General features: G+C 57.7%; 1 protein-coding gene across 4 annotated transcripts in view; it reads left to right on the top strand.

The window, feature by feature from the left end:
* Positions 1-13,266, top strand: part of INAVA (innate immunity activator) — a 35,971-nt gene extending 22,705 nt beyond the window's left edge. For 3 of the 4 annotated variants that reach the window (XM_050956201.1, XM_050956202.1, XM_050956203.1), the window contains 8 exons: positions 411-535; positions 1,250-1,372; positions 2,943-3,165; positions 5,078-5,131; positions 5,375-5,630; positions 6,721-6,900; positions 7,989-8,694; positions 11,150-13,266. In XM_050956201.1, the coding sequence (XP_050812158.1) occupies positions 411-535; positions 1,250-1,372; positions 2,943-3,165; positions 5,078-5,131; positions 5,375-5,630; positions 6,721-6,900; positions 7,989-8,694; positions 11,150-11,242 (1,760 nt within the window). In that variant the 3' untranslated portion in view covers positions 11,243-13,266. The remainder of the gene's footprint in view (positions 1-410; positions 536-1,249; positions 1,373-2,942; positions 3,166-5,077; positions 5,132-5,374; positions 5,631-6,720; positions 6,901-7,988; positions 8,695-11,149) is intronic. The other variant, XM_050956204.1, reaches the window with a different exon arrangement.
* Positions 13,267-21,295: the final 8,029 nt, after the last annotated feature.

Here is a 21,295-nt window from a genome sequence, read left to right as displayed (position 1 = left end):
CAGCAGGTTGGTTTGTGCTGTTATTCAGAAGGGGAAACTGAGGCACAGAGAGGGGCAGTGACTTGTCCGAGGCCACGGGGGAGTCACTGTTGGTGACAGGAGTAGAGCCATGGATTTCTTGGTGCCCAGCCCTGCGCATGGCATGGAGGCTGCCACTCTCATACTGGAAAGGGGCAGTGCCCCCAGCCAAGGTGGCTGGTGTGAATGAAGGGGCCCAGCCTGCAGGGGGAGAAGCCAGCTCTGAGTGGGGTGGGGAAGGGGGTGGGCTGCAGAGATGGCACAAGATATGGTGCCCAAGCCCCAGGCACCTTAGAACCCAAGGCCTCAAGTGGCCCCAGTCTGTGCTCAGGGCTGGCCCTGCGTCTCCCCCCTGGCTGCTGAATCGGGACTCCTGGTCTCATCCCCTGTAGGCCAGGACAGCCCCGTGTCTCCACTGAAGGACCTGACCCAGGCAGTGCGCAAGCAGCAGCAGGAGCTGGCAGTGCGGCTGGAGGCCTGTCTGGCGGAGCTGAGGAAGCTGTGTCTGCGCGAGGCGGTAAGGAGCCCTGGGCTTGGCTGGGGACATGGGCGTGGTCGCTGGGGGGATCTCGTGGGCTGGGCTTGGCGGCGGGTTGGCTGGATGGAGATTGTTCGGCCACCTCTCATTCGGAGAGGAACCTAGTGGCTTTCCTGGAACTCGGGAATCCCTGCGTGTGGCAGAGGGGGCTCCCCAGCTAGCCCAAAGCCTCGGCTTGTACCTAGGGCTGCCAGTTTTGGTCAGACATATTTCTGGAGGTTTCATCACAAGACATTATCTTTAATTAAAGATTAATATTAATTCCTGGAGGGCTGGCAACCCCCGGGCCTTGATCGCAGGCTGCCACGGCCAGACCAGATGGCTGAGGCAAACCCTAGCCCTGGCATTGAAGGATTAGCTTGGGCCCATAGCTGCTGTGGTGTCTGGGCTATCCCAGGAGGACTGGCAATACATGGCAGTGCCAGTCAGTTAGTGCAAATGTAACAATGTGCCAGGGCCACGTGCGTGTTGGCTGCAGAGCCCGCTCCTCCAGGGCCTACTCCTCCAGGGCATCACTCCCCCCGTGCCACGTGCATGTAGGGTGGGGCACACTCCCACACAGGACATGCTCCCTAGTGCGCCCCGTGCCTCACCCATCTCTGGTGGAAAAGACATGCTGTGTGTGATTCCTTCTTCCCCTGGTGATGCTCTGTGCTGCCCTGGAGGCTGATGTCTGTCCCTGTCCTCCCTCAGGAGCTCACGGGCATGCTGCCACAGGAGTACCCCCTGAAGCAGGGGGACAGGCCCCCCAAGGTGCGGCGGAGGATCGGCACCGCATTCAAACTGGACGAGAAGACAATCATCTCGCGAGGAGCGGTAAGGAGCCCGGGGATCTCTCCTTGGTGTTAGGCAGTGCACAGATGGGTCACAGCCACCACAGCATGGTAGCTCGTGTGAAATGAGTTTGGAGGGTCTCAGAACAGTTCCACAGTCCCCAGCACCCGCACGGGCCCTGTCTGGTGGGCTCTGCTCGGTCGGTCCATAGCACAGGAACTGCCTCTGGCTCCTTGCTGGCTTTCTCAGTGCGGAGGCCAAAGAGTGAGGAGGCCCTTCTGGGTCAGGGGGAGGCAGCGGTGAGGTGACAGATGCCCACGCCAGACCCGCCTAGTAGATCAATAGAGTCTCCAGGCTGCCCCATTCCACTGATACTAAAAATGACCCGGATGCCTGTCCCAGCCATCTCTGTCTGTCCCTGGCCATCTCCAGGGGAGGAGAGCCCGGCACTGAGGTGTCCTAGTTCTTGTGGCGAAGCCCAGCGTTGCTGAGGCTTTGATGCTCAGGCCAGCAGAGAGGGGGAGGGGAAAAGGCATTAAAGGGGCAGAGTCCATTGATGCTTGATTTGTTCAAGAGTTCGTTAACATTCCAAACTCTCCACCTCCTGGTACCTCTGCCTCGGCCTCCTTTGCCAGCCCACGCCCTGAGATAATGACCCAGTGCCCAGGGCGGTGCTGGGGGGTGGGGAGCTACTCCCTGTCCGAGGAGGGAGAGGTGGGAGCACTTTTCCTCTCACTTGACTCCAATCTTGGGAACCAGCCTGTTCAGCATCTGCCTTAGGGAGCCAGGAGCCTAGGGTGTAGCCGCCCCCCCACCGGGGGCAGGTGGGGCTCTCTCCAGAGCCTGAATCATTCCTGGGACTCCCTGCTAGCTGGGGCTGAGTGTCCCTCATGTGCAGTGCTCCCAGCCCTGTGGGCCCAAGGAGGCAGAGCGCAGGGCGGGGAACCAGCTCAGACTCCGTATGGCTGCCTTGGGAGGCACTAGCCCGGGGTGCGCTCAGGATCTGGACTTCCCTGGGGCCAGGGTGGATTCTGATCTGTCCAGCGATGCCCCCAGCCCCAGATGTGGTTCACAATGGAACAGACAAGGCTGGAGACAGCTCAGAGACCATCCCAAGGTGTTAAGGCAGAAGGGCCCCTTTGAGAGGAAGCCTTGCCCAGTGGTGAGGGCACCGACATAGGACATAGGAGACCTGGGTTCAAATCCCTGCTCTGCCCTGGACTCCCTTAGTCTCTCTTGCCTGGATCCTCATAGCTCCTTGAAGTGCCTGGGAAGCTGGGCCCTGAGCCCCTCTGCCGTAGAGTGCATGGGGGGATGTCAGTGCATGAGACTGGGAGCGCTCAGTTACTGCAGCAGTGAGGCCAGGTCAGTACCTCAGACACGTCCTGCTGGCTTGTCTGCACAAACTCTCCATGATCAGCGCCTCACAAGGAGCTGGGGTCCAGGCTGCCTCTGCTGGGTCCAGGTAGCCAGGCCCTGCTCTTCTCCTGAAGGCTGAGGTTTCCCCTGAGCAAAGGCCTAGCTGGATGTGGTTCCTCCTAGCCCCAAGTGCCCTGTGGCGGTGGGCAGCTCCCCTGCTCCATTCCATGGCTTGTGTTCTCTTCCCACCTAGGACCCCCTGAGCACGCTGGAGAGAGACCTGGCCCTGCAGCTGCAGATTGCCGCGGCCACGCATCGCCTCTACCGGGAAGAGAACATCAGCAAGCACATCAAGAAGCGGCGGAAGAACATAATGCTGAAGGAGGAGAAGAAGCTGAAAGAGTTGGAGAATGCCCTCAATGAGTGTCGCTTGACAGCCACGCAGGAGCCCAGGGCCAGCAACACAGCCCTTGGCGGTGAGCTGCGTGTGTGGGCCAGATCTCGGCCTGCTCTTTCATCACAGCCTGTGTAGTGCAAGAGAGAGTGGGCGTGATCCAGCGGGAGCCCCTGGCACAGCCCCCACTGCTCTCCCAGAGATCAGGTGCTTCAGGCTTGCCTGGCTCCAAGGAGCAAAGGGCCCTGCTTGTAGCCTTGGCGTGACTGGGGCCGGCACTATGCGGTTCAGCCCGTGTGAGGGTATGTCCTGCCCTGAGGGTTGGCATGTTAACTGTGTCACAGGACGTGTCGGCCAGGGGGTAGGTGGTCACATCCATGACTCAGGGAGCGCCAGCACTGCCCTGATCACCCAGAATGGCTGTCCTGTGGGTTATTGCTACAGCTTCACACTCTGGCAGGATCTCTTGTAGCCCCCAAGAGCTCCATTCGCTTGGGGAGGGTGTCACTGGTCCGTCGGGGCCAGTCTCCCAGCTCGGAAGTTGTTCGGGAATGGCTCTTGCTGAGGAAGGAGAGGACAGGGCCCCACAGCTCAGCTGCCCCTTGGAGGTACATTCATGGGGGCGAGCTCTCCCCGGCTTCCCTGTTGATTAAGTTAAACCCTTGAGCAGGAGATGAAGCTACATTTATCTCAGTTCCCCAAAGAACAGCTGGTGGTTCTGCAGCTTTCCTGGGGCTCCTGCAGCAACCTGTTCCAGAGGTAGTCTCCTCTTCCAGTTAAAAGCACAGGGCTTTGATTTCCTCCAGCAGTGCCAGAGAGAGGGGAATCAGACCAGATGCAGTTACTCCTGCGTGACACCAGTATGAGCGGGAGAAGAATCAGGCCCAGGTTGCCTGAGTGGTCATCCCTGGGGGCGGCACCCTGAACTGCCCACCCCACTCTGGCTTCACTTTCCTTCCTGGGCTCCATTTCTCAATCTCCTGTGCGTCCTGTGTATCCCCTCCCAGAGCTCCCGCTGCACCTCACCCCCACCCCGGGCTGTGGCGGGCAGGGCAGGAAGGGTTTCCACAGAGTATTTGTTCATCCAGAAATGCTGATTTGTGCCAAGTGAAGCCATTTGTGGAGTTGATTTGGAGTCAGTGAATCTCCTGACTCGAAAAACGTGGGGGGAAATGTTTCAAAATTGTTGGAATGGTTTGTTGTGATATTTTCAGAATGAAAAATCACAGTTTTCCGATTCCAAAAGACTTTTGGTTTCAAAATTCAAGCTCATTAGACAAAAGGAAGATTTTAAAAAGAGAAACAAGTAGAAACTGAAATAAAATGTTTCAGAATGATTAAAATGAAAACAAAACGTTTTGAGTCACTCCAGCCAAAACTTTTGCAGTGTTTGGTTAACTGATATTTTCAAGAGTTTGACTTTTTGTCCCAATGCAAAATGGGAAAATTTTCAAACTCTTTAAAGTGTTGGGGATCCGTGTCTGGGGATGGGGGCAGGAGCAGCTGCTAAGCCCAGCTCAGCAGAGAGGAGCAGGAGGGGAAACATGTAGGAACATGTGTCCTGCATGGTGCCAGTTAACCCTTCAGGCACCAGAGTGCTCTGTGTCTCCACCAGCTCAATCCCACTTGGGAAGGTCCCATGTTCCTTTGATGGTGCAAACCCCACCCGTTCCACTGCAGAGGCAGCTGCATTGCAGTGGTGGGTGAGAGCCCCTGAGAAGTTGGAGCTCTTGAGACTACAGACAGTTTTATTGTTGCTATATATAGTTAACCACACCCCTTGGAGCCCAGGCAAAGCAGCAGGAGACCCAAGTTCCGCTCCTGTAGGCTGTGTTAGGGGTTTGTGCAGCATCTATGTGCTGCTGGAATCCCAACAATCTGTGCTGACTGGGGCCCCATGGAAAGTCAGTGGGATCTGTGTTATGGCCCCGGCGGAGCCCAGTGAGTGTCTTTGCCCTTCCTCACCTCTGCCTCTTTCCCCACTGCTTCCCTAGAGCTGAGTACCTCAGATGACAGCTCCCTCTCGGATGCCATCCTGCTGGAGGAGGGTAAGGCATAAGCAGGGTTTGGATTTTCCCTTCCTGTGGGCAGGGCAGTGTCTGATGTTGGAAAAAGGGGTATGAGCCCATCTGCTCTGCTCCTCTGGAGACGGAAGCATTTAATGTGGGGTGAGCCAGGCAGGGCTGCTGTGGGGATGGGCTGTGGGGGGATCTGAGCGCAGAGCCAGAGGGAAAGTGACGGGCAGACACTGCGATTCCTGCACCGCTTTCACCCTCCTCATTCTGTTTCAGAAGAAATCCAGGCTCCAAATCATCGTGCTGCCCAGCAGCTCATGGTGCCAGTCCAGCCCGGCACGCCACACAGCTCCCCAGCTCTGCCCGCCCGCTCTGCACCTCCCCAGCAGCGTGAGGGGCAGCCACCCATGCAGGGCGAAGTCCCGGAGCTGGAGCGCTCGCCCATCCAGAACAGCCCCTGGAAGGAGACCAGCCTCGATAGGCCCTACGAGAAGCCCAGGAAGCACTCGGCTGAATCCTGCAGCCTGCCAAGGTATAGAGCATGAGTGGCACTTCTTGCCCCATCTCCGCTCTGGGGATCCTTGCTGATCAGGGGGCTGGGGGAATAGCCTTGGAGAGATGCAGTGACCACAGGAGGCATAGAAACAACTTGGCTTGTAAGGCAGGAGAGCCTCAGGGGAAAGTGTTGGGCTGTAGGTGGCCTCTTCCCTCTAAGCCAGCATAGACCCAACCTCGCAGTGGGGCGCTACTGCTGGGACCAGCGGCGGCTCTGGGGATTTTACTGCTCCAAGCACGGCAGGAAGGCTGCCTCCGGCGGTTTGCCTGCGGAGGGTCCACTGGTCCTGTGGCTTCAACGGACCTCCCACAGGCGGGACCAGCGGACCCTCCACAGGCAAACTGCCGTAGGCAGCCTGCCTGCTGCCCTCACGGCACCGGCAGAGCACCCCCCGCGGCTTGCCGCCCCAAGCACGTGCTTGGCATGCTGGGGCCTGGAGCTGCCCCTGGCTGGGACGGAAAGCCAGAGTACGGAGACCTGCAGCCATTGCAAATCCAGGGCCCCTGCCTGACGAGTGAACCCACTGTCCTGGCCAGATGTCAGCCGGGCCTGATGCTCTTCATGTCCTGGCCTAGCGGTTCGGTTCTGCGCCATTGCCGGAGGCTCTGGACAGGCTAACATGTGGCCTTGTCTCTCCCCTTCCCCTGGAGGTCACGCCCTCCCCAGCTTCCATTGCTTGATCCTCCCTGGGGTGCTGGGCGAGAGATCATCTGTCCCATCTGCTTTTCCTCTCCCTCCCCTCCCCTGAGGAACGTGATGCCCTGGGTGGGTCGCCGGCAGCAGGGGTTGAACCGGGACCCTGCGTCTAACAGCACTAGCATCTCTTGGAGAAGCTACACACCGATGCGTGCTGGTGGGTACATGCCCAGGCTCTATGGGTCCCTGCAGCGGGGCAGAGTCGCTGTACGGGCAGGGCGCTGATGCAGAGGTTTGTGCGCGGTCCCCATCTCCCCAGGGCCCTGGGCCACTCTGCTCCCATGGAAGAAGCCATGCAGATGTTGCAGTGGGGTGGGGGAGGGATTCCAGCTCTCCTGCACCGGTCTCTGTTCACTATGCTTCTCCTCAGCAGCCCAGCCGGGACACCCGTGCCAGCGCCTGCCCGCAGCCCAGCCGCTCAGAGGACAGCTGAGATGCCCCCCTACCACTTTGTCCCCATCCAGACCTTGGCCTTGTGGAGGCAGGCTGGCTCCAGTGGGCCGCCGACCCCAGAGATGCAGGCGAGGAGAGGGCAATCCCAGTCCATGAGGTACTGCCCAGCAACGGGCTCTCTCCGCCAGCTGGGTGGCACTGGGCTCAGATGGGGCAGGAGAGGAAGAGAAGCTGTGTGGCCTAGCAGCTATGACACTGTACGGGGGAACTGGCTTCTGTTCCTACCTCTGTCACTGCCCTGTTGAGTGACCTGAGGCAAGCCACATCCCTGCCCCAGGCCTCAGTTTCCCCTCGCACCCATTCTCTGTTTGGCCTATGAGCTCTTTGGTGCAGGGCTGTCTCTGTGCAGCAAGATGATAGCGGCTGAGGCCTCCAGGCAGTGCTGGTAGGAAATGATAAGGAGTGAGGGATAAATACAGAATGTGGGTGGGAGACGGGACCCCCAGAAGGGAGACAAATGAGAGAAGATGGGAGCAGCAAGGGAGGGACTGCTCTTGGGGAGCTTCTGATTTTGGTGCTACTGATTTGTTTCCCCCGAGTGCAAAGCAGGGATGTGAAACCCAATTAGCGCATCCACTCTGAGCTGCCCTCACTCTAGCAGAACCAACTCCTAGCTAGCTACCTTAGCATTGACCCTGACACCCATCACTGTGGTGCCTGCCACATGAAATCACTAGCAAGAGCCAAGTCTTTAGTGGACTCCATGGAGCCTCTGGCTCTGCTCCCTTCTCAAGGTCAAAATTCTGTTGGGGAGGAGGGAGGTTGATTTGTTTAGATGTTATTAATGTCCTCGTTTAGTGTTGGTTAGTGGGGATATGGAGGTGGAAGTGGGGGTCAGCTAAGGTGGTGAGTGGAGCTAAAGGGTGGGCAGGGTTAGGAGGGTGGGTGGGGCTAAGGGGTGGGCAGGATTAAGGTGGTGGGCAGGGTTAAGAATTTAGGCAGAGCTAAGGGGATGGGTGGAGCTCAGGGGGTGGGCAGGGTTAAGGGCATCTGGAAGGATTTTGGGTGTATTCTCCTCTGAGGTCTAGGGGGAGTGCTGGTGTGTCTCTACATTCCCTGCTTGTACATGGTGCTTTGGATTTCTGAGAGTGCTCCTCTCACCCTGAAGTTTGGGTCCAGGCCAGGAGATTCCTTCGCTCGCCCCTGGTGCTAGAATACCTCTAAATAGCTTCCTTCTGCCTCCAGGGTGGATGTGACCCGGGACCGAACGGAGCCCCGGGGGAGGAGTGTGCTGCCAAGACGACGCCCCACCTATTACACGGTCACCGTCCCCAACTACTGCTTCCCTCCATCCAAACCCGGCCTGGCCTCCCACGCCATCTACCACTCCAGTTCCGAGGACAGCAACTCGGACGTCTCCAGCGTCACGTACGCCCCGTCGCCCGGCAGCAGCAGCCCTGACATCTCCTTCCTGAGGCCGGTGCCCCCGCCATCCATGGAGCAGCCCTCGCCGGTGTTGAGGGGCCCACGTTCCGCAGGGCCAGAGGCAGCGTACCATTACCAGACCCCCCCGAAGCGGCTGCTGCCTCCCAGTTACTTCCCGGCTGGGGAGTATGTGGCTGGGAGAGAGCTCTGCTGGGGCTACCCCTCTCTGCGGGCTGGCAGCCCAGCTCCGTTCCCCTACGAGCAGGACCTGGTGCAGCTGCGCTGCCAGCGGCTGGGCCCAGCCCCCAGCCGGCTCATGCGCACCCCGTCCCTCAAGGACTACGCCCCGGGCAGCGGCAGGGCCCTCGCCAGGTCGGCCGTGTCGGAGGAGCTGAAGTCGTGGCACGAGCGCACCAAACTGCGGAACTTGCGGCCCCACTCGCTGGACAGGCAGGGGGCCTTCCGCGTGCGGAACGCGCCGGGCAGGGAGCTGTACGCCTCGCGCTCTGCCGGGCAGCAGGCTCAGGTAGGGCTGGCACCCGGCACGGGGCGGAGAGAGAGAGCCAGGGCAGGAGGTGCTGCTGTCCCGGGAAAGTGCTGGGAAGGGAACCACTGCACAGCTCTCCGTGTTCAACTCTCTAGGGCCTGGGGCACTTGGAGCAGCTGGGGGTCCCTTACTGAGCATCACCTCTCAGTGCCCAGTAAGTAAGGGTGAGCTGGCAAAGGAATGTACCAGCCTTTCTCCTTTGCAGGCCTAGGGTCGGTCGTGTCCTGGGTCATACACTGTCCTAGGATGGATCATTCCCCACCTCACACAAACCCCATCGGCAGAGCAGGGTGTGAGGGGAGCCCAGGGCTGGGATAGCAGGGGCTGCGGGTCGGGAGTGAGGGGCACCAGCCGAGCAGTGTGTGAGGGGAGCCCAGGACTGGGATTGCAGGGGCTGTGAGTCGGGAGTGAGGGGCACCAGCCGAGCAGTGTGTGAGGGGAGCCCAGGACTGGGATTGCAGGGGCTGTGAGTCGGGAGTGAGGGGCACCAGCCGAGCAGTGTGTGAGGGGAGCCCAGGGCTGGGATTGCAGGGGCTGTGAGTCGGGAGTGAGGGGCACCAGCCGAGCAGTGTGTGAGGGGAGCCCAGGGCTGGGATTGCAGGGGCTGTGAGTCGGGAGTGAGGGGCACCAGCTGAGCTGTGTGTGAGGGGAGCCCAGGGCTGGGATTGCAGGGGCTGTGGGTCAGGAGTGAGGGCTTTGCTGGAAGGGCCCGTTCTGTGGGAGTCCCCAGCAATCCCCTCTCAGCGAGGGCAGCTCCTGCCAGCTTGGACACCCCAAAAATCCAGCATTCGGGCCCCCAGCAGCTCTCGGCTTGTGACAGCATTTGGTCACTGCGGCTCTGGACAGGCCCATGCCAGGGGCCCAGCACCGTCCATCAGCAGCTCCCTCCTGCTGGGCTTCTGCAAAGGGATCAGCCAGGGAGTAAAACGCTCCTCATGGAACAGCCACACTCAGCCCAGCGTGGGTAACACGTGACATGTAGAATGGCAGCACCGTAGCCTGCAGGCCAGGCCCTCGCTGGTGTAAATCAGCATCACCGACACCAGTGGGACAGTGCTGATTGACACCAGCTGGGGAGCTGGTCCTGCTGATGCCACTGGAGCTACAGCTGCATGACACCAGCTGCGGCCCTGCTCTTGCTCTCTGAGGTTAATGTAATGGTATTTGAATAGTATCAGAGGGGTAGCCATGTTAGTCTGGATCTGTAAGAGTCTTGTGGCACCTTACAGACTAATAGACGTATTGGAGCATGAGCTTTCGTGGGTGAATACATGCATCCGACGAAGTGGGTATTCGCCCACGAAAGCTCATGCTCCAATACGTCTGTTAGTCTATACGGTGCCACAGAACTCGTTGCAGTATTTGAGTAGTCTTAGCATGCCTATTCAGGTGGGGAATGGAGTTTATGAATGTTTGAACCCAACCTCTCCCTATGCCACATGACCTCCAGCAGCGAGTGGGACCAGCCCTTCCCTGGCACATTTCTCCAGGTCCGTGCGGGCTGGCGATGCGCTGGAAAGCCTCTGAGTTCAAATCTTGCCCAGTTGCTGCTTTCCTGTGGCCGGTTGAATGTGCTGCTGGTCACATTCAGCTCCCAAGAGCCACTGGCAGCCTGGCCCGAGTTACTCCTGCTGGAAGCTGCAGAGAGACCTTGCAGAGGGGTTCCCCGGGCAGAGCAGGGCACACTGCCGCTGGCAGTGCATTCTGGGAAGCCCAGGCCCTTGGCGAGCACACTCAGTGCAGAAAGGGGCTGGAGAGCCTACGTAGTGAGCTCAGGTTTATCCCATTCGGCTGTGGTACTGGCAAAACTTGTCCGACGGGCCCTCCCCCAAGCCACGGCTGTTCTCCTGCTTGGGCAGCTCCCCGCCTGTAGCAGAGGGCAGCAGCCCATGCCAGGCAGGCTGGGGCTTGTGCCTGGATTCCTCCCATCACTGCCCCCGCCAGGAATCAGAGAGCTGATCTCTGCAGTGACACGCAACCCAGCAGCCGTCCTCGCCCCTGGGAGTGCCTCCTGGGGGAGCACAGTCCTGCACACTACACTCGCCTGCGAGCACCCCAGGGTGGGCAGCATGAGGGGTCACGTCACCAATGAGCCTAGCAAGAGGGCCAAGGAATCCCTGGGGTAACTCCACGCACACCCAGCCCCTCCCCACCCACGCACCGAAGGCCAGGCCTACGGCTGCTGTAAGACCATGTCAAAGCAGGGTGCTCTGTGTTGGGGGCAGGGACCTGGGCACCCCCAGACCGGGGCTCTGCACAGGCTCCATGTGTGACTTTGGGCCAGTCCCTTCCTCCCACGGGCCTGTGCTCCCTGTGTGCAGTGAGGAATAGTGCCGACCCCCTCGGGGGTGTGAGCGGCCGGGACGTTGTCACGCTCTTGCATTGCTGGCTGGTCTAACTGCCCTGACAGGCTCTTTTCTTCACCCCCATGCAGGTGTGTCAGATCCACGTCCTGAAGCGGTCCCCCGAGGGAGCTCCTGTGCAGGTCTATGTGCCAGAGAATGGGGAGGTCATCACTCAGGTCTAGAGCTGGCCTGGGCCTGGTGCCAGGTCCTCGCCAAGAGAGCCCCGCGCCCAGCTGGTGAGAAGAGGCGACAGTGAGCCTGGGCGCAAGGGCTTATTCAGGAAGCCAGCTGGTTGCCCTGGAGGGGGCTAGCAACGGGGCAGGACCCCGGGTGGACCAGTCCTGACCATGTTATTTGAACACTGCCATTTGTAAGGACTGGATTTGTTCTGGTGTTGTCACTGTCTCAGATGTTTCTCTTTGGACTGTGGGGTGCCTCCTCCAAGAACTCCCCTGTCTGTCTGCGAGTTTGTGTGGGCTGCAGCAGAGGAGGGGGCCTGGCTTGGGGCAGGACTGGTTCGGCTGCTGGATATTTGCCAAGGGACAGACCTCCTTGCTTCACCGGTGTCATACAGCTGATAAGAAGAGCAGCAGTTGTGTTGTGATCATGCCAGCAGCTGCTGGGGTGACGGTACTTTGCTAATAGAGAGACACCTGCAGGATCATGTGTTGTGTCATGGTTCAGTCAAGTGCCAGGGGATTACCCTCTTGTTGATTCAGCATAGAAGCTGCTGGTTTGCCAAGCACCCACCACCTCGGTGCAAATGGCACATTCCTGAAGAATGCAGCAAGGGCTGTCACGATCACAGTATTTGGGCAAGTATCAGAGGGGTAGCCGTGTTAGTCTGGATCTGTAAAAGCCGCAAAGAATCCTGTGGCACCTTATAGACTAACAGATGTTTTGGAGCATGAACTTTCGTGAGTGAATGACATGCATCCGACAAAGTGGGTATTCACCCACGAAAGCTCATGCACCAAAACGTCTGTTAGTCTATAAGGTGCCACAGGATTCTTTGCTGCTAGTATTTGGGCAGTTGGGGAATGGGAGGATTTGACTGGTTGCTAGTCTTGTGCAGACCCATAAACCACTGCACCTCTCTCACAGGTACATGTCTTGCCCCTTTCTAGGCTCTAGAGCCTTCTCTTCAGTTGTATTGAAGAGAGAAGTCAAAGGAGGCCGTCTGCCCAGCTGTGCCAGCAGGAGGCACAGTTTACAATTGTACTTACCTGGCTCCCGCCTTCTAAGACCTTGTGGCTTGAAACCTGGAGAATACCACCCCACTGTACACACTGGGCATTGGTCAGAATGAGTGACTGGGCAAAGTCCTACAAGGAGTCAGTGGTAGACGATGTGGGTTCAAACCCTGCCTCCAACGCCCACCACAGCAATCGACCCCCAAGCCCAGTCGGGAGAGGTGAACAGAACATTGGCCAAGGAATCACGATACAGTAGAACCTCAGATTCCCAAACACTTTGGGAATGGAGGTTGTTCGTAACTCTGTAATGGTCATAACTCTGAACATAATGTTCTGGTTCCTTCAAAAGTTTACAACTGACTCTTGACTTAATACAGCTTTGAAACTTTATTGTGCAGAAGAAAAATGCTGCTTTTAACCATCTTAATTTAAATGAAACAAGCACAGAAACAGTTTTTGTACCTTATCAGTTTTTTTAAACGTTCCCTTGATTTTTTTAGTAGTTTACATTTAACACAGGATTGTGCTGTTTAGGCCTTTTTTCCCTTGTGTGTCTGCTGCTGCCTGGTTCGTACTTCTGGTTCTGAATGAGGTGTGTCTCAGCTCATACCTCGAAGTTGTACTGGAGTTGCCAAGTCCTTGAGTGACCCAACTATTTGCTGCCTTTGCTTGTGCGCTTGGCGCGGTGCTGGGATGAAAGGGCTGGTTTTCTTCTGCAGTCGAACACAGAATTGGCATTTGCTTCCTTTGAGGCATGTGTGTCCAGGCACCTGGCTTTTCCCACATGCCGTTTACCAGGATGTGCCATATGCTTCCTGTACAAACATGCCCCAGCGACTTCCTCCTGCTTCAGCCACCTGGGGCGCCCTGAACATTGGCTGCCCAGGTACTTACAGGCCCTTCCCACTGCAGTATCTGGGTGCTTGGCAGTGCCCCCGGCAGGTACCAGCACCATTGTATAGGGTGGGAATTGAAGCCAAAGAGACTAAGCACGAGATCCCTTTGCGGAGTTTAGGCATCTGAGTCCAAAAATTAGATCCTCACACCCTCCCCACCCCCCCAGAAGCTGCCTAAATCTCTGCTGTGGCCACATGCCAGGCCACCTAAGTCCTGAGTGCCTGAGTTGCTCAATGCCTAAGCCCCATGCCGCTGCCTGGCTCCAAGATGTCAAATGGAGTGGGTCCGGCCCAACACAGCTCAGGCAGTGGGCTCTGGGTGCCCCAGTTCGTAGAGCCTTCCCCCAGCTGCGGGACAGCCAGCTTCAGCGCCCTACTCTGCCTGGTGTGGAGCAGGAGTGGCCCCTGGTTAGAGAGTCACACTCGCTCTAACAAGCCTTTATCTGCCATACAACGGAGCCATTCTGAGAGGGGCGACTGGGAGCGAAAGGTCACAGAGCACCCTTTGGGGTGCTCACTTGGGCAGGGCAAGACTATCTGTCCATGGAGCGGGCAGGGCTCTGCACGCCGGGGGGAGCACCACCAGCACTGGAGGTGTTCTCCAAGATGGGACGGACCTGCCTTAGGCTCGCACAGCAAGAACAGGTTCACAGCTGTGAATGCTGATCAGCGTGAGTGACTCCCTTTGGGGGCAGGGCTCAGACACGCATAGGGGGTTCCCCACGCACCAATGTCCAGGGAGCCTGGGCACTGAACCCAGGGCTGGGGATTCTGCCAGGTATGAAGGCACCAAACTTCACCAGGCATTGCTGAGTGCGAATCCCCTTTGTGGGTCTAGCCCAGTGTTTTGCACAGGGAGCCTGTGGCCAGCCGGGACCTGACCCGCCATGTCTCCAAGTGCCTTACCCTCCAGATCATCCATGAACCCCCCTTGTCCTGCTGTCTACCTGGTCCCTGCAGCAGCCCCCTATTGCTCACTACTCTGTGGCATTTATAACTGCCCAGGCGTCTTTCTGTGTTAGGCCGAGAAGTTAACCCACTAATTACGGTAGCCGACTGAGTTTAGATATACCATCTGGCACCATTTCTTTATATTATTAACTTATTTGCAATAATATACAGTATTGGGTCCCCACCCTATGGGTTTGTATCGAACTGTGAGGGCTGAGGTTGTCTGGATTTATTTCCAAGCTCTCTTCTTTAATAAATGCTGTTGTTACTTGGGGTCCCTTTAGTATGTGAGACTTCATTTTTGAGATGCTAGGCCCCCCTAGGTCTCGTGAATTTCGTGGGGAAGGTGGTGTGCTGTCAGCCAAGGCTGCTGGCACTGGCTTGTTACTGCTGCATCACGCTTTGTGGGGTGGGCTGACAGGATGAGCCAGCACAGAGACCCCACTGTGACCGTCAGTCAGATGCCTGCGCCAAAGCTCTGTGTTTGTCAGGAGAGAGCAACGTCGTTGGGCAGTGAATGGAGCTGGGGTAGGTTAATCCTTAGTTCCCCAGGGACCCGCCAGAGCAATGAGGTCTCAACCTTTTCCACCTCAGGATCCCCTGTGACAGCACCAGAATATCGTGGGGCCCGGCCCAACCAATGTTGCCGAATTATAAGATTTTGATGGGGAGCCAGAAGCTCAAGCCTGTCAGCAAATTTGAGCCCTCTGAGGGGCTGCCTGCCCTAACTACCCGCCTCGTAGGGCAGAGCAGCCAATCAGAGCTCTCCCTCCCCAGCCCCTCAGCAACCCAAAACCATTCTCACAGGAGGGGATGTGGGAGGAGGGACCACAGAGCCTGGCAGCCCAGAGGGCTCCACTCCCTCCTCTTCCTGAGATCAACAGGGATGGGACAGGGCATCTCCACCCCCCCCCCCCATCACCATCTGGAGGGAAGGGGGCTGAAGAGGCCCAGGAGGAGCAGAAGTGAGGCTGGAGTGATGATGACTAGGTGGGAGCTGGGCAGATCCGGGCTGGGGCTGAGTTAAGTGGGAACAGGGTTGATTGGGGGGCAGAATTAGTTGCTAGGCAGGGGAAGGTGGCTGTGGGAAGGAGCATTCCTGCAGCAGAGGCCCAAATCCCTGAGCCCTGCTTAAATGTGGGAGTTCTGGCAGCGCTGAGGGCCACCCACCTGTGGGGAGGGACAGGTTAAATCAAAAAAGACAGACAAAAAGCAGAATAGGATCTTTAAAAACCCTCATGATCACTGCAGCCTGCCCCAGGATCTGTGATCCTTGCGGCTGGCAATACTGAGCCTGTTTGTGAACCTTGGGGGGTCCCAACCCCCAAGAAGTGATCCCAGGAGGTAGGACCCCAGCCACAAATACAAAAACCCAAAGGGGGAAATGGTCCATTTTCCACACTGTGATAGAGAGGCAGAAGTGGGCCGGGCAGGCTTCGGGGCGCTCGGGGGAGGACAGGAGTTGTGCATTACTGGTGTCTACACGCTTCGAGGAGGGGCCACAATGAGCATCGTGGAAGAGTTTGGCAGTGGTAGATGTTTGTGATTGGCCCCCAACCGTCCCAGTGTTCACTCAGGCCCATGCAGACTCTGGGGTCACTATTACTGATGCCTGGAAACAGGGCCCCTCATTGGGGTGTCTCCATTGCCAGAAGCCCCACTGGAGACATCTGTTCCTGAGAGGTGCAGAGCTCTCAGTGCTGTAGCTGGAGCCAGTGGGAGACCCAGGTTCTCAGCATCTCTGGGATTCATTGGCTGAGAGCCCATCACAGCCAGAGTGAAACCTGTGCGAGGACTGGGTGTGGATCCAGTCAGTGCTGTTTGATAACATACAGCCATGGCAAACAGCAACGCCCTGCCTGAGTGAGTAACTCCCTCTTCGGAGACAAAACAGGTGTAGCCTGTCTCGGGACTCTCTACCTGAATCGGCAGGAGTTGAACAACATGCCTAGCACTGTCATTATTCTATGATCCGTAGTGTCACCATCAAATACTGTCACATCCTAAACCCTGCGCTGAGGTGTTTTAATACAGCGAGAGCCCTCTGGATGTAAAACCCTAGTGGAGACAAGGCCAGGTGGTTTCTACCTCAATGTAGCTAGTTGAGTTCAGCCTCATGTGGGGTGTGGGAGTTGCAGTTGCAGGGCTGGCTGCCCCTCTGTCCATGTCCTGGCCTCTGAGTACATCCCTCAGGTGGCAGGTCTTGGGCCTTGATGTCTTCTGGGCTGGAATCACAAGCTTCTCCAACTCAGACCAGGCCATGGACTGAAGTACCCTGGGAATTGCCGGTGCTTACCCAGCGGGTCTGACTGGCTTGGTGCCTATGGATTGTCCTTCAGGAGCCAGGGCCCATGGGAAAGAAGCGTGACCAGGCAGTGCTCACACCACAGTGCAACAGTAACAAACCACTTAGAGAAAAAAGGCTTTTAAAAACCACAAACAGTGACACAGATGCCAACCTTATCTAACGCCGTACTACCTCATGGGAACCCAAGCAGGACTCGGTCAGAGCGTCAGAGGGTCTGGTCTGGGTCCCGGCCTGCAAGCAGGATTTGGGAGTGACCCCTTCAGCGGGCCAGGATCCACACAGTTCTGCCAGGGCAAGCCCGTGGCCGCCACAACTCCAGGACTGGACCTTCTGCACCAGCAAGCCTTGTATCTCTCTGTGGCTCCCTGCAGTGAACCCAGCCAAGGCAGATGTGTCCTGTCTCCCTTTCACACGCAGCACTCCCGGGAATACTTCCCATGACACAGGAGCCAGACAAGGTAACCACTGATCAGTCACCGGGCTGCAGAGTCTGAACGGCCACAGGTTCGCAGCCCACCCTGGCCAAGCTGGTGCCAGCCAGCCAAGCTGTGATGGCCTTCGCCTCCGGCTCTTGCTTCTGTCTCCTCCATCTTCCCTGCTCACAGCCCCTGGCTCAGCTTTGTTCAGTCCACCTAATATTCAGTTTAAAATGACTCACGAGAGCCCTTTCTACAGCTACTTTGTGTCCCTCTAGTGCAGGGATCCCCAACGCGGTGCTCACGGGGGCCATCTTAATGCACCCGCATCCTGGCCCCCAGGAGAGCACCTGCCAAAATGCCGCAGTGGCATTTTGGCAGGGACGCCTCTCGCTGACGCTTGCCGCCGACAAGCAATGTCATCGAGAGGCATCGCCCCCAAATTTCAGCGGGTACGCCTCGATGATGTCACTTGTCAGCGACAAGCGACGTCATCGAGAGGTGTCGCTGCCGAAATGCCACCGAATTTTGGCGGCATTTCGGTGGGTGCTCCACCGCCGCAGTGGTCCTTCAGCTGGCACCCAACAGCCAAAAAGGTTGGGGACCACTGCTCTAGTGGCAGCACCTTGTACAGCAGATTATAAATCAGCTATAGCCTCTAAATCAGAGGTTCTTGATCTTTTTTTTTTTCCTGAGACCCACCCAACATGCTATAAAAACTCCACAACCTGCCAGTGCCACAACTGTTTTTCTGCATACAAAAGCCAGGGCCAGCATTAGGGTGTAGCCACCAAGGCAACTGCCCAGGACCCCACACCACATGGGTCTCCACAAAACTAAGTTGTTCAGGCTTCAGCCCCAGGAGGTAGGACTGAGAGTCCTGGGCTTCAGCTTTCTGCCCTGGGTCCCAGCAAGTCTAACACTGGCCCTGCTTGGTTGCCCCCTTGGAAACCTGCTCCCAGTCCCCCAGGAGGCCCCGGACCCAGGGGCGGCTCTATGCACCAGCAAAGCAAGCACCTGCTTGGGGCAGCCCATTTGCAGGGGCGGCACAGGAGCTGAGAACCAACAGGGGGCTCTGGGAGCTGTAGTTCCTTGGTCAGCTCCCTGCCTATAGAGCCAGCCCTGGAGCAGGGAAAGAACTACATTTCCCAGCATTCCCTTGGCCACTACCAACTCAAAAGGAAGGAGGGGGACTTCATGCAGCAGCGTGCTGTGAATGGTAGGGAGACCATATGTTAACATTCAAAAAACAGGTCACTCCAGGGGGAGGGAAGCCCCACCCTGTTACCATTCACTCCCTCCGACTGCCCCCCAAAGAAATGCCAACCCATCCAACTCCCCTCTGCTCCCTGTCCCCTGATCACCCCCTCCCGGGACCCCTGCCCCTAACTGCCCCCCAGGACCACACCCCCTAGCTAAGCCTCCCTTCTCCTTGTCCCCAACTGCCCCCTCCTGAAACCTCCCACCCCAACTTCCCCCCAGTACTCCACCCCCTACCTGTCCCCTGACAAACCCCTGGGACTCCCATGCCTATCTAACCGCTGCCTGTTCCCTGACTGCCCCCCTGAACCTCTGCCCCATCCACCCCTCCGCTCCCTGTCCCTTGACTGCCCCCCCCCCCGGAACCCCCTACCCGTTCTCCAACCCCCAGCCCCCTTACCGTGCCACTCAGACCAGCATGTCTGGCTCCGCGCAGCTCCAGACACGCTGCTGCATACATGCTGCTGTGCTCCCCCACGGAGCCCACAGCCACGGCCCCCCACAGCACCTGCTTCCAGATGTGAACACCTCAAAATTCAGGAGTGCTCAAGCTCAGTTTGGGCAGCTGGTACTTCATTTCTCCCAAATCAAATATACTGATTCACTGTAACTTGCTGTAGAAAAAGTAGGATAAAATTGAGCAAGAAATGCTTCCCAGTGGTGGTTATGACTGGAATTGTATTTTCAACAGCCATTGCCTTGGTTTTTTGTTTGTTTGTTTAAAAGGAAGACACTGATATTGCATTGGCAAATTCCCCATAGAAAGAAAAAGAGTGGAACAAAAGAATAATAAAGGCACCTCAACTTCTCCTCATTTATGGAGGACAGTTTTATAATATGCATCCAGATATCCTCCAATCACACAAGCTGAAAATTGTTCCACTTTACTGCAGTTCTGCAACCATATGGGAACCAATCCTGTCTGTGTTTTGTGCACATCTAAAATTCCTGCTGAATGACCTGCCCTGGGAACGAATTACCAGTGACCCAAGGCTGCAGTGGAAGGAGTGTGCAGGTGGGGGGGCGGGGGGGAGAGCCCAGGGCTGGGGTGGCAGGAGGGCACTGGTGGGGGGGGGAAGGGGGAAGCCCAGCACTGGGGCAGCAGGGTGTGTGTGGGGGGGGGGGAAGCCCAGGGCTGGGATGGGGGGGCAGCCAAATTTTTTTTGCTTGGGGCTGCAAAAAACCTAGAGCCGGCCCTTCCCACACCCCTGCTGTAGAAGTCCAGGCAAAGAGACAGAGCGTGTTGGCCAGCACACTGGACAGAAGACGTAAAGGAAAGAAACTCAGGACCTGCACTCACCTTCCCTTTTCCAGGCGGCTGTTCAAGAGGACGTGGTCCTCCCCGCCCTGGGAGATCAGCTGCTCCCAAGATAGGAAAATTCTCCCGCTGCACCCAGAACAAGTAGAAACCTGTTATTAGCTAAAGGGAAGCAGCAGTCTGTGCGCAGAGTGCATCCGCCCTGGAGCAGCAGCAGTGACACCGGCTGGCCAGTCGGGGTAATGCACAGAGTGCATCCGCCCTGGAGCAGCAGTGACACCTGGTGGCCAGTAGGGGTAATGCACAGAGTGCATCCGCCCTGGAGCAGCAGTGACACCTGGTGGCCAGTAGGGGTAATGCACAGAGTGCATCCGCCCTGGAGCAGCAGCAGTGACACTGGCTGGCCAGTCGGGGTAATGCACAGAGTGCATCCACCCTCGACCAGCAGTGACACCTGGTGGCCATTTGAGGGTAATACAGACTCTTTCCCCAGAAGAGCAGTGACACCCGGTGGCCAGTCGGGGTAATGCACAGATTGCATCCGCCCTGGAGCAGCAGTGACACCCGGTGGCCAGTCGGGGTAATGCACAGAGTGCATCCGCCCTGGAGCAGCAGTGACACCCGGTGGCCAGTAGGGGTAATGCACAGAGTGTTGCCAGAGAGGAGCAGTGACACCCTGTGGCCAGTCGGGGTAATGCACAGAGTGCATCCGCCCTGGAGCAGCAGTGACACCCGGTGGCCAGTAGGGGTAATGCACAGAGTGTTGCCAGAGAGGAGCAGTGACAAGCTGTGGCCAGCAGGGGCAGCGCCAGCCTCTTCCGGGTGCGGGGAGGGGGGGAGACTGAAGTAGAGTAGACAGAAAATGGTGGGTGCTGCACCTCTTCCCCCGCCATAAGTCCCTGCCACTCTGTGGCCTCACCCCCTGCAGCTCCTCAGTAAATATCAGCCCTGCCTCTTCCGCTCTGGGGCTCTGCCCCCTGCCCAGGTCAGAGGCCAGAAGCCAGAGCCTGGAGAGGCAGCTGCTGCGCTAGCTGGTGCCATGGTGTGGGTAGCTGCAGCTCTGTCCCGTCTTGTCCTCCTGCTGCTTGGGGCTGTGACTGCTCCTCAGCTTCCGGCTGCCGCTCTTCCACTGCTCACAGCCTGTAAGAGCTGCCTGGGTGGGAGCCGGGCCCCGGTGCCAGCAGAGTCCCTGGGGAACAGCAACCATGGCAGGCAGGACCCAGGAGCTTGGGCTACAGCAGGTCAGTCCAGGGAGCTGTACAGATCCTTGGACCCTGCACCAGCCCTCAGTGGTGCACTGTGATGATCTCTGAAGCAGGCCACAGTCAGTAGAGGGAAGGACTAAAGTGCCGTGACCAGGGAATCTCACCCAGGGATGTAGAAGGAAGAGAGGACTGAGCATCTCTGGTTACAGCAAGTGGCTCTCCAGGAACTTACTATACCTCAGGATGACTCCATAGCAGCTGACATCTCCTTGAGAGGGCACAAAGGGCTCCCCTAAGCTTGCTGGGCTCCAGTTAGATGCAGAGGCCTTTCCTCAGGGACTCACCCCAGGCTAACATAACAGATTCCCTCCACAGCCAAGAGCCTTGGCAGCCCTCTTTCAATACTTAAGCAAATTTCTGCAGATCAGTGTCTGGTTTCCATCCCCAGGGATGGGCTCAGGTGGCCGCACCTTCTTTTGGTCTCTGCCACAGGCTGGCCCTTCCCTCAGCTACCCAAAGTCATTAGGAACTGAGAAGAGAAAGTGAGAACACTTGTAAGGTAGGTCGGAACTAGTGCATGGAAGACTGACAGAGACAGACATGTGTCACCTGCCTGCCCCTTCTCCATTCCCCTCCAGCCTACCCAGGGCCTAAAATGCTCAGCACTTGTAGAGTACCTACAGCCCCCCAGGTCTCTCCACTCCCTCAGCCCGTGACACCCACGCCTGCACAGAAAGTTCTGGTC

The sequence above is a fragment of the Gopherus flavomarginatus genome, chromosome 5, assembly GCF_025201925.1.
Source record: "Gopherus flavomarginatus isolate rGopFla2 chromosome 5, rGopFla2.mat.asm, whole genome shotgun sequence".
Lineage (NCBI taxonomy): Eukaryota > Metazoa > Chordata > Testudines > Testudinidae > Gopherus > Gopherus flavomarginatus.
The sequence above is the reverse complement of the archived record's forward strand: the minus strand, read 5'-3'. Positions and strand labels throughout refer to the sequence as shown.